Here is a 17,507-nt window from a genome sequence, read left to right on the forward strand (position 1 = left end):
GAGAGCTGGAAAATGCTAATACTAGAACCATTTCTAAGTGCCTATTTAGCAAAAAAATATAGAACAGCTCATTGATACAGCCCCACCTCCTGTAAAAATATACTGGGGAAAAAGGGGGTTTTGTCAGAAGTCAGCTGAGGCGAGTTACAGCCCTCCACGGCTGGAGGGGCCCGTCGTGCTGCCTGCCTCCAGCCGTGCGATCCGCCTCCTGCCAGCTCTGGCTCTGCTCTGGCTGCAGAGCAAACCAGTTTAATATCCTGATCTGCAATCCCCCGCCCCAGCCCGCAGTTTGCTTCTTCTGTGTTAACTTTCTGCCATTTTAGTGATCTCAATCAGCTTACCATATGATCCGATGAGTGCCAGAACGAGCTTAGTGCTCCTGGGAGAAATATGTGACAGGAGGCTGGAGGGAGGCAGGGGAAGGAAGGGTAGGAGCTCCCCGCTGCAGGAGCTGGGATCTGTTAATTCAGCTCCAGCTGTACTGAGAAACTGTACCCTTATGGTGGTGTAGCTGAAGGGAGACGATGTCTTGTTCTTGTCTAGCTATTGTGAGACAGACGAAGAGAGCTATTGCAGGTCTGATGCATGACTCGAAAAAAGCTCGCTTTTTTTTACTAGTGAAGACCAAAACAAAGAGAAATGTCCTTTCGCAACCCCCAAAGTGTGCTTGCATTTACCCAGTAAAATATCACCCAGGTACCAGGCACTGGTGCATAGAAACAAAATATGCAATATGTGGAGTTTAACTATTCTGGCATGTTAATAAACTATTATTACCGACTATGAACTTTGCTAAAGTAAACAGAAGGGAAGCTGTGAATGTAATCTGTCTGTGCTTAATCTTGATAATCATCCTTTTAATGTGAAGAAAAAGAAATGGGCTCTAAGATTTGTGTAAGAATATTTTAAAAAATTAACAAACTTTTTTTTTTAAGTCACCTAGAGTATGAAATGTTTTTCATATGAAGTATCAGAAGAGAAGGGTCCAGCACAGCTGGGTGAAACCCAGTGTCTGGAGCTCTCGTCCAAATGTTTTGCTCTGTGTATGCTGAAGGGATGGGTGAGACGCTGGTGCTGATGGTTCTCTCTCTTCTTCAGGGTCGGCATGTCAAAACGGGTCAGCTGGCAGCCATCAAAGTCATGGACGTTACAGAGGTGAGTAGAGGAACGTTCTGCTTCATTAGCAATATGGGTAAAATTTAATAATGAGAGATGGCATATGGCTTATCTTGTATTTATGTTGAAGGGCATGGTCTTTGCATGTGAATATTTGCTTTCTGTTTGCAGGACCTGACCTCTTGAGCCCATCTGCCCTTTACGAGATTTCTGTGTAATTGTGTGCAGGGCCTCTGGCCTTCACAAATTGCTTTGGCTGGTCCCAGAACGTATGAGCATGCACAGCACACCCTTTTCAGAAATTTCTCAGGAGAGGGGAAAAAAGCCACATTCCCTGCTTCCCACGTTTTTCTCTTCAATGTAGCATCTTGCTTTTACCTAAAAAGAAGGTGAGGAGGCTGCTTGACGTAGAGGACAGTAGTCTCCCTGGTACATTTGCAGCCTAAAAAGGGTATACGTTTATTCAAAGGAAATGGGTCCAATAAAGTTCCCAGAAGCCTGAAAGTAGAAACATCTGCAGGAACGATGAGCAGATTGCTGGCAGAATTCAGCAGTGTAAAGTAGTAGTTGTAACTGACCCAGGGGGATTTACTGTGGAGCTTTAGATGGGAAATTGACCCAGCCAAAGAAATAAAAAATATATGCCCATATTTAAATCCTTAGATATCTTGCAGTTTATGCTGTTCAAAAAGCAATCGATTTAAATTAAGTCTTCAAAACAGATCAGGAAAAGCATGGGTTTTTCCCTGTTGATTCCATTTGTGTTTTATAGAGTTACATTCACAAATTAACGCAACAGCTTCAGATTTAAAATCGAATGAGATCATTGAGCGATATGGCACTTCTGAAGAGAGGTTGTGCCTCTTCAAACCAAGCATCTTATTTTTCTGAACTCCTTCATCTTATATAGGTGAAAAATATAGGGGAAAATTGTATTAACACATGTGCATTGTACAAAGCAGGGAGCCTTTGGCAAGCTGATTATATTAAGAAAAACTCCTGCAAGGGTGTTGCTGCCATGTTTTATATTTTGGTGTGTGTATAGGCACCAACAAGTAAAAATGGCCTTGGACACAAGCTCCTAGGCAAGTGGCTGGGGTGTAATGGGTAAACAGGCAGGAGAGGGAGGAAAACAAGAAGGCAGGGTTAGGTCAACTGATAGGACTTCAGTCATATCTCTAAATCTCCTTGTGATCGATGGGCAGTGTGACTGCGGCTCTCTAACTTAAGCTGTTGTGTCTGCCAAGAGCTAGACATTCTTGCTTTGGAAGATGGCCTGATAAAAATCAATTTTCAACTGGAGATTTTCAAAGGCTGCCTTCGTGAGGAGGCAGTGCTATTTTGCTGCAGTTAACAAGCAGACAAACCAGAGAAGAACAAAGGTGCGTCGACATACAGTGCATGTTCTTTGCGCAGCAAACATTTCCATTTGTGCAGTGGTTTTACACAGGACAGCTTGCTGGACTGTGCACGACAAAGGCTTCTTCCATAACGTTAAGATTGGCTGTACTGCACACTCCCTCTGTTTTTAATAGCATATATTAATCACTAACAGTTGTAATGGAGAGGTTGCACAGCAAAAGGAAAACAATTGAAAAATGCTGTCTGTAGTATGGCTGAGCTCATGTTGCGGGAGATGGCTTGTATTTTGAAACTTTCTGTAATTTTTGGCTGGTTTTGAAACACTAGTTGTATATTGGCACTGTCTATCTTTTATCTCACAAGCTCATGCTTTTTTAGGGGATGAAGGGCAGTCACAGGGAGGAGTTCGGAGACATTAGCCCCATGCAGCTTAAAAGTGTTGTCATTCCTACCAGTGGAGCTCATGTGTTTTTACTTCAAAGTAATGAGCCTGCGGAGGCTAGGCGAAAAATGTGGTGTAAATTCTTCCAAGTCGTGCTAAGTCAGCTCCACTTTTTAACACCAGACGTGGATGATACTGTTGCTAACACCAGGCATGGGTGATGCCGTTGTGTGTACCGTTTTCTCAGTGGCACATGTGGCTATAGGATATTCCCGTCCACTCTTGCTTGCTGGTTCCTTGCCTGTCTCCCAACGCTTGTGCCGGCACAACTGCCCTGGGGCCAGATGGTGACCTGGATCAGTGAACAGGACCTGGTTCCAGGTTAAAAATACCCTCACTCCTCTCTTTCCCCCAGTTATTTATAACCTGAATTGGTTCGTTGATCTAGTTTAGCACATGACATTGCAAACAGTTGTGCCGTCGCTATGAAGAAGGTGGCATGAGATTGGAAAAGAGCTGCTGATGGCTGTGGGGGAGAAGGGGCGGTAGCTCAAATTGACGTTGCTGCCAGAGATGGCCATATCATCAAGCCATGGCTTCAGTTCCTCAAGGGATGGTTTCACAAACACCTCCTTTTGCTGGCGGACCGTGCAGCTCCATCCTGGTTCTAGCTCACCACAGCTTATGGGGACGGTGGGAGGAGAGAATGTAGGGACAGAGGGGGCAGTGACTGCTACCCTCAGCACTGCCCCGAAAGAAATGCTGAAGGAACCACAGTCTCAAATTTATCTTCTCTGCCTGCTTCAAGAGCTACAGTTAGATGAACTGCTCTTGTAGGCTAATGGTAACACTAACTGTGTCCATGCCCATGGGGAAAGAGGCTTGAGTGGAAACTTCCACAAAACTGAAATTGGGATTTTTTTGATGAGCAGCTACTGAAGCTCTAGGTGATTTGTGTCTCTGTGCATGTTTTACTGGCAGTGTTATGCCTTTCTGCTTAAATACAAGCAGTGCCGTGGAGGATTATTTTGTCTAACCTGCATTGAGAGCAGACACAAGACTTTCTTTCTTCTGGGATACCTCTGATCCAGTGCTTGCTTTGCCAAATGCTTAACAAATCAGAAAGCCTAATATCTTGGCACGCTCTGTGGGCATACCCCAAATTTTCAGTTTTCAAGGCCCCAATTCTGCAATTCACATGTTGCTCAGGATCAGCGAGGTTACATCAGTTCTGGGCTGCAAAGCTTTGATCACCCGAACAGGAGGGATGTCCAAGTCAGAGTGAAGGCTTTCCTTAAAAAGTTTTGGTTGGCATGAAGAAAACGAGGTAGTACAACCTCCAACTAGAGACGTTGGAAGAAGCATTACAGCTCTGTAATGTACATGGTGCTGTGGAAATGCTCTTCATCCTTCTCAGCTTTTCTTGTGGTTTTCTCTTCAGATTTTAATTTTGAAAAGAATGGTGGTAAGGATGAGAAAAGAGGAGGTGGACTGAAGATATCAGCTTGATCTTTGAATATATTATGATGCGTTAGTACTGCTGCCTGAAACGTTGGGGGGGTGTTGATGTGCATAAAACTTGCCCGTCTCTTCCACTTTCCTCCTCTCTAAACAAATTAAGAAAAGACTTAGAAGACTGTATGGATCTTTGTAGGTCTCCAGATCTACAGCACTAAAGCAAGCACTAAAGGATCTGTAAGATCTAAAGATCTGTAAGTCTTCCTACAGAATGGTGCATATGTAGGTCCTATTTTCACTTTCTGAGGGTGAAGCTAGAGCAAGCACATGTAGGGTGAAAAAATTTCACTGGAGCGTAGAGCAAATAAAAACAAAAACCCACCAGTCCTCATCCATTGAAAGCTATTCTGTTGTTGGAATGAGCCCAATGACCGTAAAAGGGGAACAATACGAACTATCAGCGTATACACACTTTAAAAATTATTTTCCAAAATGTACATAATGTAGGATGAGTCTCAGGCTGCACGTGTGTTGTAGGGGGAGGCATTATTTGAGAGATTCCTGTAGCCTGCCTTTAATCTTTGTATTGTAGGGTCTCTCCTCCTTTTGGGGCATTGTTTTGGAGAAGGTGGTGTTCAGTCCATGTTGACCCCTTCCACTCACTGGCCATGATGTTAGGTTTCCATGAGCTCCTTGCTGCTTACTGGTGTGCAGCACTGTAGCATACCAAGTGAGCCATGACTGATGTTATCAGATGCAACACAAGTACGCTGTAAGATTTGGCAGTCATTGTTTAGTTGGAAGAATCCATTTTCTTGTGAAGCAAATAACATTTAAAACCTTAGCAAACCTTACTTGGCAAATCTGCCTGCATCTAAGCTGTTAACTTGCATTACACCCTAAACAGATGGCTTGACTCTGCTTAACTCTTTTGGAGGCTTTCTTTGCAGCTGCACAGTTGTTTCCAGTGTTAGTCCTGTGTTCCCCTTCCAGCGATGTTTTTCTCTTTGAAAGGTTTAGTAACTGATTCTGAGGGAAAAACACAATCATTTCTTTTCTGTTTGTTATAACCCCTGACGCTGCTGCTTCTTCCTCCTACCTCTTCCCACACACACTCTTGGCATCCCTTGGGAAATTTTTCCGCATGCCTTTTTAATAGCAGCATTTCTCAGCTCTTGTGCCCAGTGTTTCATGACTTGTCCAGTCTAGTCTGTGTAAAATTATGCTAAGTAAACAACTGGATACTGTATCCTGCTGATTTATGAAAGAAGCTGGATTGCTTTTAGCGCTTGCCTGTCTTGCCCTTTCTGTACATGCTCTGCAGAAAAATGAACAACCCCAAACCAAAACCTCCAGGCCTGCAGAGACGTGGCACATCTCCCATACTTAGACAGGAAAGGTTACCCACATTATTCATTGCCATCTTCCCGACTCTGCTGACTGCTTTTTTCTGTTGCAGTAGGCAAATCACTTTGATTCTTGTGAGTCTATATCTTATGGCCTACGTGGTGTTATAAACTGCGATCATGTGGATGATCTATCCATCGTCTGTAAGACATCCCAAAAGCCGTCTGCAGAAAGACTGCAGATAAATAAAAATGTGTGTCTGTTCCCACACATGCAGGCAGACAAAATGAGGGGAAAACAAAAATAATAAACACTAAAAGTTTGCCCTAACTTTTATGTGTGGGGTTTTTTCATGAAAACCCAAAGACAGTCTGTGGATTTTGATCTGCTTGGAGGGAAAAAAATTAAAAATTTGATGCCACACTCTAGAAGACTGGGAAATGCAGATCCACACGGCACTGTGCGACAGAACTGGCTCAAGCCAGCCCGGAGAAGCTGAATATGGGCTGGCCTTTTAGTGTGGAGACATGAATGCACTGTTTTACCTGGCTTTACCTGGCTTAGTGCAGATGCCTGATAAAGTACTTATATACCAGTCCATGGCTGTACTTACTGCAAAGTTAGTCAAAGCAAACCTGAAGCCAGTAGAGTTACCAAAAGCCTTTGCCATGTCCCTTCCTCTTGATACGAATTGGGGAAAATGGATCAGGGACCTAAAAAGCCAGATTGTTCCCATAGGGAGTACTGGCACCCTGCTTGCTTGTCCCTCAAATGTGAGGTTGCTTACTACTAGTCTGTACAAAATTTTGTAGTCTCTGGTTAAACAGTTACCTGGCAAAACAAAGAATCGTTCTGTGGAAAAGGAATAAATAGGAAAGGTATTTACAACGTGGACAGCCCTGCTGTCCAGTCTCTTGAAGCTGATTAACCTCTGATCTCTTCCAGGGATTAGGTTAAAAAAAAAGGAAAAAAAAAGGCTGCTGGGAACTTTCTATTACAGTTCAGAGGAGAACAGAGCTGGACAGAGTGGTCCCTTGAGCTGTAATGTCTGGTTTGGGAGGAGGTCAAAAAGAGCTACAATAGTCTTGCAGCCAGCGGGGCAGCCTTTTTTGAGCTGCAGAGCATTTGTATAATTGACTGTTTCCCTCCTTAGCTTGAGATCCCGCACCTACCTCTGCTGCATGCTCTCGCCCAGCAGCTTGGCACATTTCTTCCCCGTGCTTTACCACAGCTCTGATGGCGGGAGGCTCAGCCCTGCAGTGCTGGCAGGGTCTGCGGTGCTGGCTGACATCTATGTGGGACCGGGCTCTGCTGCAGCCCCTGTCAGCTCCGTGCCGCCTGTTTTTCTGTGAGACCCCTGTTCGGGTCGGACAGAGGTGGTCCCGTCCGTCTTCAGGGTGAGGGCTGTGCATAGGGCCTTGCAGGGGGTCTCAGGGTGTCAGACATGTTGCAACGCCCCTGTCCATGGGTGGCAGAGCAGTGCTTAGTCTGCCAGCTCATAGTCCTAACAGAGTAGAGCGACATTCAACTCTGGAGAGCCTTTTGTCCTTACAGTTATACAAGGAGCAGTGAGTTTATCTCCCAGCAAGGCAAATGCATCTAACACCGTGCTTGAGTCAGATCTGTGGTTTTTGGACGTGATCCAAGAAACTTTCCTGGAGCAGTGCTGGCACCAGTTTGGATAAAGGGGAAACTTTCACTCTCTTCATCTGAGTCCTGGGGTGGTTAGCAAGACTGTCGAGCTGGAGAGGCTTATTTGGGAAGGGGAGGATGTCAGGTTTGATGCGGCTGCAAGAGGGAGGTGAACAGGGAGCTCCACATGCAGCTTGAGGTCAGGGCAGAAAGCCATGGCTGTTATCAAGCAGCCTGGGAAATGATACGCAACATGGATTGGCTGGAGAGAGCTGGTATCGAGCACAAAGGCTCTGTGTTGCTGTGTCCCAGCAAAGAGCAATTCACACTGATACTGTGTGGTTGGGGGAAAAATTGGCAACGGAGAGAGGAAAAAAAGAGGTGTAAAACATTCCTGCATGCTTGTTTCTCTATCTGCTTTTTTCAGCATACGGTTTCTTCTTAATGCAGGATTTCCACCTGCATGCACAGCCTATCGTCAGCTGTCCTTGCAGGTATACTGCTCTATATATTTTAACATGCTTGTTTTGCAACCTGACTGTTTCAAGGCTGGAAGAAACAGGTGTTTTCCTTTTGCCATGAAGATCCTTGAGGGCACCATTGCTGCCTCACCAGCATCTATTATCTGTCAACAACAAAAGAGCTTTGACTGTGAAGGCTTCGTGGTGCTTGTTTAGTAGTATTCCTGTTGCATGACTTTTCAGCTGAGGCCAGGAGATGGCTTCATACTCAAGGTTGATCGTGGATCACTGTTAAGAAAGTGAAAAGAAAGCTGTGTTGCCTCTGCATTCTCCTCATCTGTATGCTTATGACAGGTCTGATGTGCAAGGATTTTGTCCTATCTAGCAGAAAACGTTTCACCAGTGCTCTGTAAATTGTAATGTAGTTTAGATTACACAAACTGAATTTATGGCCATGTAAAGGGAACTTTGCTGTAGTTTGGAGCGCAGAAGAATCTCCTTGTTTTAGGGAGACAGCTTTAAAATTTTGCCTACCTGGCTGTAATAGAACCAGATAATGCTCTGCTGTAGCACAACAGATGATGCTCAGGATATACTCCTCAGCTGTGGCACTGAGATCTGTTGCTGCTCGTCAGTATGTGAGAGCACATGTTTAGTACTGGAGCATAATGGAAACTAGAAGGCTGTGTAGGCTACAGCTGACTTCCATTGGTGAAGGGCAGGATTGTGTGTTAAGATTTCTCTGCAAGTCTTGAGCTCTTTGGACAAGTCTGGACTTTTTCTTTAAAAATTTCTTTCCTTTGGTCTGATGGTGCAACTGCATTGACACACTCAGAAGGAAAGGATAAGTCATCTAGGTGAGCTACTGACATCTGTTACCATTGTTGTAATGAGTAGGACAGGCGCTTGAATTCCAGCTTTTGGGCACTGTTTATCAGTCCAAGTGGGCAATACTCATGCATTTAACCGTAATCCTGTGCCTGTTTTTCTTCAGTCCTTAGGCTTGGTACCTGCAGTCATCTGGAGACCTGCTGTTAGCGTTGACAAGGAAGTCACTAATGACAACGTGATTTCATATGTATATGAATGACTGCTAGCATCTGTCTATGTTAGGGAAATCTGGACCCTAATATTAGCAGTGGTGAAGGCTCAGTGTGGGTAGCATGCAAATTCTTTCACAATTGTGATATTTAACCTACCGGTCATACCTGCACTGACATGAATTTGAGCAATAATAGCCTGCACAAGTTCTAGTGATGGAGCATTTCTTCCGAGCCGAGGGGAGAGTTTGTGCAGGTGGCCTCGACATGGGCGTTTCGCCGCTACCTTCCCGAGTGCTGAGCTCAGTTTGTTCAAGCTGTCTGAGGAGATTTGAGTTCTGACAGGAAACAGAAATGTTTTGTGTGCAGATAATAGCAAAAAGTACGGGGCTGCATTTTGTATCATTTCTGTCAGACACACAGCACAGCTTAATTTACCCCTGGTGAATCAGACATATTGTCTACTCAAGGAAAACAAGGCAACCCTGTCAATACAGTGTTAGAGCATGTGTGCTCTTGCCAGTTTGGGCAGAGTAAAACCAATGAGGATTGTGACAGAGCATTGTGCTTTCATTTTAACAAGTATCTAGGCTGAACCCAGGTCTGCGGCATATTCCTTCTGCCTGAATAGGCAAGCAAGAGATTGATCCCAGGTCCACTGTGAGCTGCTATCTTTCAGAGGTGCGCTTTAAAATCTGGCTTGGGCATTAGGATCAAAGACAGGAGAATTAATTTGCTGTTTATATTAAAGGGGATATATCTGCTTGAAACGTAATCTTTCTTGACTGTGTTTAATTGTAGTTTCATAAACCGCACCTGCCTATGGGCTCCTCCTGTTTTTGCTGCGACATTCCATATTTTTATCTTGACTTCCTAAGGAAGTGAGGCTTCTCGGTGATAGTGCGTATGTCCTGCCTTCTTCTCCACCAAATACCTTTTGGATCTGCTGGCCAACTTCGGCCAAGTTTAATGAGGAGGAGAAATTCCAAAGATACGAAGTCCTGACAAGTTATGTGAAAACTGGCAGGCTGTGTGGATAAGAGAGAGGCTGAAATTTATAGCCTCTGCTTTGGGAATGGTATGCAGACCTTAGCCACTGTCCGTTATCAGTCAGCTGGCCACTGTTTTGCAGTAAACCAGGAGGAGGAGATAGATTACTTTAAAAAAAAAAAAAGAAAAAGAAAAAGAAAAAGTTCCGAAGCTTGGCTTTCAAGTGAGTGCTGCAGCTATAAGACTGTATGCAGGGTAGCACATGCAAACTACTTTTAAGCATTTTAAAATCTCCCTCTGGTTCTTTCTTTAGTTTACGGGTCCACAAATAGTATTGTACATTTGAGATTATCCTGCGTGATCTCTTTCCCCCTCTTTCTTAACATGTGCGTATGTGTATATATAAATATAAAATAGCAGTTATTCTCCAACATTTAACGAGACAAAAATGTTTGCTGTTAAGTCCCTCGACAGTGCTCCTTTTGCAAGGTGCAGTTTGAGTGATTGTGTAGGGAGTTGTTGGCTAAAATACAGTCTTAAAGCCCAGCTCCTAAAACTAGAGATTATGGCAGCAAGTGGTAATGCGCAAGGACCTGGGAATTCAATTGTACTCTAAGCTGACTTGTAACCACGATGAACGCTCGCCTTGTGCCTAACAGGAAAGTGTTCTTCTCCCCCTATGCCTGACCATAGATATGCAATGGGAAGCACGCGGCTGAGCTAAGTGTTAAAAGAGCCATGAAGATGCTGTGCAAACTAGTTCAGTTGATCATTGTAGGAGAAGATGCTGTTTGTCTCGTGAGCCTAGAAACGTCTCAAGTCCTTTCCAACAAGGGGCCTGTGTACATTCCTCTAGATAGGTTTAATCCGGAAGGGATTAAAGCCCACTGAGTGTGCTTTGTGTAGCCTCTCTGGTGGAGAACATTTTCTACTGCTAAATAAAAGTGCAAAAGCGTTGTCATTAAATTGCAAAAATTGGTGCTTCATAATAAACACACGGTTTAGTTTTGCTCTCCTGTCTGTCCTTGCTGTCTTAGTAAGACCCTGCTTCAAGCAGGAATAGACCAGTGGGAGTCTGGCCAAGGAGGCATCTTTTTGTTCTGATGATTCCTTGTTGATTTTCTTCATGTCAGGCTTTATTTCTCAAACGTTTTGATCTGAAAGGGGTGTCTGCGAGAAGTGAGCGAGTTAGCCGCAGAAGCAGCTACTGTTCCTGTGTGGAGAGCACATTGCTGTTGTGTTTTGCCTCATGTTCACCAGGTAAATGGTAGTTTCTTTACCCAGCACATCACTGGTGCAAAAGGCATGGTGAGAGTTCAACAGCCTGCTCTCTTTTGCTCCTAGTTTTGCAGGATGATGGGGGCCTTCACAGATGTTTCTCTCTCTGCCTAGTGGAGAGGTCAGTTCCAGAAATGAACTTTCAGGTTTTTTGCATGTCGGTTAATGTATGAGGTGTTTCTGCAGTGTTTCACTAAAGCAGGGATATTTTCCGCTGTAGCTCCTTCTTCTTGAACTGAATTGTACTGTTTGCTTCTAGAGTTGGTGGAAAAGTAAGTGGAAATCCTAGTGTAAATGGAGCAGCCCACGGACCTTCAGATAACTGTTACCGGCCTGGCAAAGCACCTTGGCTCTGTGTGCGAGACCAAGAAAGGAGAGTGTCCGTGGTTCCTGAAAATTGGTTTCTTATGTGGAATATCTTACCGAATGGAAATGTAATTGGGCAAAGAGACCACAGGCAACAGGGAGAGCGTGCATCCTGATGGCTGGCTGGCTGCTTGGCTCGCCCTGTGCTAACCTGTCCTCCCAGCCGGGGCTGCGGGCGGCCAGGCAGCCATGAGTCACTGCTGTGGAAACAGTGATGCAAAGGCAGCACCATTAAGGAGGGTTTTATTTGTCTCTTGCATGTTTTACCTCAGCAGCCTTTTCTCTAGCATTTACTGGTGTTTCCTCTCTTTGAGCCTGTGAGACAAACCTGTTTCTATAAATGTCAGTCGTTTTTCACTCTGAATTTTTCTTTTTACCTCTCTTGCTACACCACTTTGCAACAATTTGTTTCAATGTAAAGCCTTGAGTCAATTATAAAATGATAGAGCTGCACCGATTAATAGATCAGAGGGGTCTATATCGGCAAAAAAGTCTCCGTTCAAATTCAAGTCCCTGAGGGTGAAGTTGGTTTGTATTTCAGAATTGCTGATGCTCCTCAATTCTGGTTGAAAGAGTTTGGGAAATGTACCTAGCCTAGTCTTGATTTGCAACACAAATTGTTAAGAGTTTGCACTGTTCTTGTAAAAATGGATGGATCTGCATGTAAATGCAAACTCATTCTCTTTCCCATGCCTACAAATGTAGACAAACACACGTGTAAATTTAGGAAAGGATTTCTCCCACTGGTAGGAAAGAAAGGAGGAACAGTTACATTTTCGATTTGTAAGTGTTCAGATGGCATCCTGTTGTGATAGCAGTGCTTCCTCCTGACATAGGTGTCTATGGGTTTTCCCCATTTTCTATTTACGTCTCCCTCGAGATGTGGTTTTACAATACAGCAAAGCCAATTTGATGTCTGGCTGCTACTGCAAGGGCAGCCGTGCCTCTCTTTCCCCCTTTCCCAGCTTCCCTTGTACCAGCATCTATCCGGTCCCATCCTACAGAGAGCTCCACTGGCAAAGAAGTATTTTCTTTTTTTTTTTTTTAATACAGATTAGCTTTCTACTGCTTTCGCCCCAGCACAAGCTGGCTGTGGGGTGGGTGAGAGGGGTCGAGGCAGAGCAGGGAGTGGGAGAGACCACGGCCGGGAGCTGGCCGGCAGCAGCAGCGTCAGCACCATCTCCTCAGGGTTACAGCCGTGAGGCTGCCTGGGGAACCGCACCCCCGCAGCCATCCCTTTGCAGCCTGAACCCGGGAGGAAAGCCAGCTGCGATGCCTTTCCGACAGCCTGGCTGCATCTTCCTCCGCCACCTGCGACGGCCACTGAGGGGCTGTTTGTAGTGCTCCACACCTGCAGATTTAGGAATAAAGAACAGAGTGTAAAGGTCTTCTGCAGGGATTCCCCCACCCTCTGATTCTTTCCACTGTGCAGCAGCCTATTTTTAGTCTGTTTGCTTGCCTCAGAAATTACTTCACTTTCTGCTTTGGATCATTTCCATAACACTTATTGTGATTCTGAATTCCAGTGTTCAGGATAATGTCAGAGCAAAGAATTGCTGAGCGGCAAGCTCAGTTCCAGTGGTGGAGCCAAAAAACCTGTGCTGAGGATGTGTGATGCCAGCTGCCTCTGATCTGGTGACCTGTGGGAGGCTGGCTTAGGTGAACCCCATTTTGGTCCATGCCCCGTATTTGCAGGGAAAGAACCTTGTTAATCCTGAGTTTAATGGTGCTTTGGTTAGTGAATGGCAAAAGAAAACAACACTTTAGTGGGCTAATCCAGGTAGCCAAAGTAGATCTACCTCTGAATGACATCTGTTTGCTTTAAGTGAAGTCCGGAATCAAAAGCCCAGCCTGCTCTTGCTGTGTATGCTTGCGTGGTACCATTGCTAATTCACTGGATATCGCTCTTTCTTCCTCCAGATATTAGTTAGGTATGATTTAAATCAGCAGTTTCTTTGGCGATAAAGTGGTCTTAAGATATATAAGGTGTTAGAGTAGACTTTACTGTGGGAAACAATGCTCATTTTAACATTGTTGCATATGATGCATCTAATGATTTGCCACTTTGAGATATAAAAAATATATAGCTAGTTCTGTAATAGGTGAATTTCATACAGCTGGTTGATAAAGCAGAAGAATGCAAATCAGTATGTTTGGGCAGAGTGCTGTAGTTTCATAGGAAAGATCTTCTGACACAGTATCATTCCTGAGGCAGCGCTGGATCCAGAGGGGGATGAAGACTGGCTGGCAGTTAATAGGAATTTTCTTAGAAAAAAAATGAAGATGTTTCTGCTACTGGTCTTCTCTGCAGCTCGATAATGCGTGAGATGAATATAGCTGTGGAAACTCTTGTTCAGGAGCTGTGTATTCGGTGGAGAACAGATTGTGCCTATTGCTAAGGCACAATATAGATCAAAAAGTTGGATTTCAATGTTTGAGGTTGGGCGGAAAAAAAAGACACTTAGTATCAAGCCTACATTCTTGTGAATTTTCCACATTTTTTTTCCTGGGTCTTAATTAAGAACAATTCATGATGGATTGATGCCTGTTTTGGGTTTTTGATGCCTGTCCATGATTGTTCACAAAATACCTATATTTATCAGCCTTTGGGGGACAAATAGCTACTTAAAGTGTGGATAAACAGTCTCACGCTCTGCTTAGCAAGGCTCCACGAGCTGTTAGGTGCTCCTTGAGACATGGCTATCTTGACCTGGCATGGCTGATGAGCAGTATCTCTTGTGCAAGGGTTTGTCTAAATTTTTCCTCCTGGCTGCACTCAAAGCGAGCACTTGTGTGACTGCTGTGCTTTTGGCCATCACTAGAGGGCTTCAGAGCAAGAAACCTGCTTCCCTTCCACATGATGTCAAGAGCCAGAAGTTTCTTCTGAAACCTGGTACACAGCAACATCACAGAGACTTTTGAGTTATGCTAGTAGGAGCTTACTGGTGTTCAGTGGTTTTTTGCATCTTCCATTCAGAGAACTTTTTTCATCATTATTTTTTTTTCCTTTTTAACCTTCTCTTTTTAATCATCATTCAAGGTGAATGGTAAAACAGGGACTTACCCGGCCCTCCGGGTGTGGGGTGCGAGTAGGGCTGGTGGGCAGCTAACAGCAGATAAAGGGTTTTGCGGGGTCCTGGACTTCCCCGAAGGGAAGAGGACGGGACATGCGGCTTGTCGGTGTGCGTGGGAACATGCCAGCTCTCCAGGCCAGTGCCGCAGTGTCAGCGCTGGGGAGAGGTGGCCAAAACTGGGTTGTGTCTGTTGCACGGCTGTACGCGCTACGGCTCCTGGGGAAAAGTGTCTACTCACGAACCAAAAGCGTGAGGGAATAAGGGCTGTATTGTCTGAAAGACAACCTTAGCTGGATGTCTTGCTTTGAAGAGGTTTGCCAATGAGTTGGAGAGTTGCCCTCAGCCAAGCCCGCTTTCAGTGAGAAAGTTTTATAGGTCATGAAAAGCAGCAATGTCCTTTTTTTCCACAGTGCCTTGCCTTTATATGCAGCAGTGCACATGCTCTGCCGTCATCCCTTGTGCTTTGGATTGGCGGCTCGGCGTTAGCCCAGGGAGAATTGCGAACGCCTCCGATTTCTCTCCGTGGTGTGGGAACTCTGGAGCACATAATGGCTGCGATTCAAAGACAAATGCTAGCCCTTTGCTACTGATCACTTTGGCAGAAACCCCCAGATGCTTGGAGACTAAAGATGGAGCCGATTTGGGGAGAGTTGGCCCAAAAAAAAAAAAAAAGCACCCACAACCTTAGAACTTCCTTTTTTTTTTTTTAATTATGTTTTGCTATCTTTATAATAGCCTCCCTGTTCTTCCTTTTCCTATTCTGCACCCCCCACCCCTCGCTTTTAATTCATGCCAGCCAGAGTGCAGCTAAAGGCTTTTCCTAGCGGAGTGTCATTTGTTAGTAAACCGGCAAAGGCAAGCTTAACCAATTTAACCAACATTTTCTGTGAGGCTTTCCTTTTTGACTGGGCTTTTGGGATTAATCCATGTGCCCGTTGGAGGGACAAGGCTGCAGAAAACCGCAGGAGAGGAGCCTCCAGCCGTGACAGGCTTTGTTCAGATGCCTGTAGTCTGGCAGAAGCTGACCTCCACAACACATGGTCTTTCACTTAGCTGCCTCTCTCCAGCTATTGGAGAGGTCCGATCTGCTGTGTGTGGGATTTCTGCTGCTTCCATGCTGCTTAGTAATGTTTCCAAACCGACCGGCGGATCCTTGCCTTGGTGGTGGAGCTGGAGCTGGCATGGTTGCTTGCAGCCTGTCCCTTTGTGCTTGGCTTCATTGTCACACAGGTCCGCTCTGAGCAAATCCGGTGCCTTAAAGCATATCCTCTTGAATTTTGAAGCTCTCCAAACAATCCAGGTTTCCTCCTTTGGATGCTTCCCCCCCCCCCCCCCCCTTTGACCCAGCTCTTTGACTGGGCTAATTGCTCTTTGTTTGGTTTCGAATCAGGGTAATTAAGGGAAGATTTTTTTCAGACTGTCACTTTGTCATGTTACGAGACTAGCATAGCAAAAAGTTGTAGTATCTGTTGGGGTGAGTACCCCAAGCACAGAATTACAGGCCTTTTCCTGCTCATGAATCATCTTCCCCTGAGACCCTGAAGTGATAGCATTACTTTTGTTTTAAGGGAAAAGTCCCTGAGAAGGAGACCATTTATTTGTCTGGACAAGAGAGGCCATCTGGTTGGTTTGTTTTTTTTTTTTAAACACGTAACTTTTGAATTTATCCTTAAGGAAGGCATGGCTCCGAGTGTTCGAGGTGAGCGCAGCTCCTGTGCAGATGCTGGCTGCCGGGCATAGCCAGCCGGGCTGGGGCCGCGTTTGGCACAGGAGATGTGGTGGCTGCTGGAGGCTGGGGAAACCAAAACGATACTCTTTCTGAGGGAGATCAGATTGTTCCTTTATAGGAGGATTTCAGTAAAGCACGTTAGGCGTGCGTTTATTTTACAGTCAAGTTGCTGAGTGTTGCTTTTTAACAGTGGCTTGCAGTACAGGAGTGGGCTGCGCCTGTCTGGACTGCCTGTCTGAGAAAAGAGACCCCAAAGCAGCTCCCAGCAGGCTCACAACACACACACATGTCCGCTTTCTGCCGCCTTTCGCTTTGAACACGTGTGATGCCCAGTGAGTGGAATAAACAAAGAAGCGAGCCCCTCGCCACAAACCCGACGGAGCGGCATTGCCCTTTGCCGCCCTGGGGAGGGCTGCAGCCTGGATGGGGAGGCGGGTGTGCTCCCACCTCTTCCCTGCCTGGTGCAGGTTTTTTTCTTTCTGGGTGAGGTGGCCTGGCCTCTCAGGTTTCTCTTACAGACTTCGTGGTTGATTTAGGGTGGGCCTGTCAGGGGAGAGTTTTGGACCAAGTAAACCTAATTTTCTTATCAGCACCCGGGTGTCGGTGCCTGCCTCCCTTGTTCCCGTTCGGACTGCTTTCTGCCTGCTGTGCATGTGCATCCACCGTTTTAGGCAGCTCTCTGGTGATTTATTATTTCTGTCCCTGTAGCCCCCGCGGGTCCCGTCTGCTAGTCATGGTGCAGTCGCGAAAGGCAAGGCAAGGCTGACAGGGGGAGCCCCTGCCCTGCAGCATGGGGGCAGCAGGGGGAAGGGCAGCTGAGCCTCACTGGGAGCCGATGTTGGGGTTGGGAAGTGGACTCCTGTCCCCAAACTCCTGCCAGGGCTCCCAGGGTTTCAGCTCAAGAGTGAGAGACTTGTGCTGGGATCTGAGCTGTTTGGTTTTAAACTGGAGAGTGAGATGCTATAGCGGCTCTGATTTTTGAGGTGAAATACCGTTTAATAAATGCAAGCCTGTTCACAGCCCAGCAGCAAAAACAAACCTGTACTGTAGTAGTAGGACCATTTATACTTTCCCAATTCCTATTTTCTTGGCTGTTAATTGTGGTCTCTTTGTCGCCTGCCCATCTAAGGGTAAATGCAGCTGGGATGTAATATTTTCTGCAAGCATTTGTTGCTTTTACTTATCCTGATGGAGGCAGAAGGGCTTTTCTTCTCAGGCAGGTAAATAATTAGCTGGCTATCGGTAGCTTCCTTGCTCAGAGAGGGGGGGGAA

General features: G+C 45.6%; 1 protein-coding gene across 1 annotated transcript in view; it reads left to right on the plus strand.

The window, feature by feature from the left end:
- Positions 1–17,507, plus strand: part of MAP4K4 (mitogen-activated protein kinase kinase kinase kinase 4) — a 162,322-nt gene that overhangs the window by 76,014 nt on the left and 68,801 nt on the right. The window contains exon 2 of the mRNA XM_009326237.1: positions 1,099–1,155. Coding sequence (XP_009324512.1) covers positions 1,141–1,155 — 15 coding nt within the window. The 5' untranslated portion in view covers positions 1,099–1,140. The remainder of the gene's footprint in view (positions 1–1,098; positions 1,156–17,507) is intronic.

This window comes from Pygoscelis adeliae, unplaced genomic scaffold (assembly GCF_000699105.1).
Source record: "Pygoscelis adeliae isolate BGI_AS28 unplaced genomic scaffold, ASM69910v1 Scaffold156, whole genome shotgun sequence".
NCBI lineage: Eukaryota > Metazoa > Chordata > Aves > Sphenisciformes > Spheniscidae > Pygoscelis > Pygoscelis adeliae.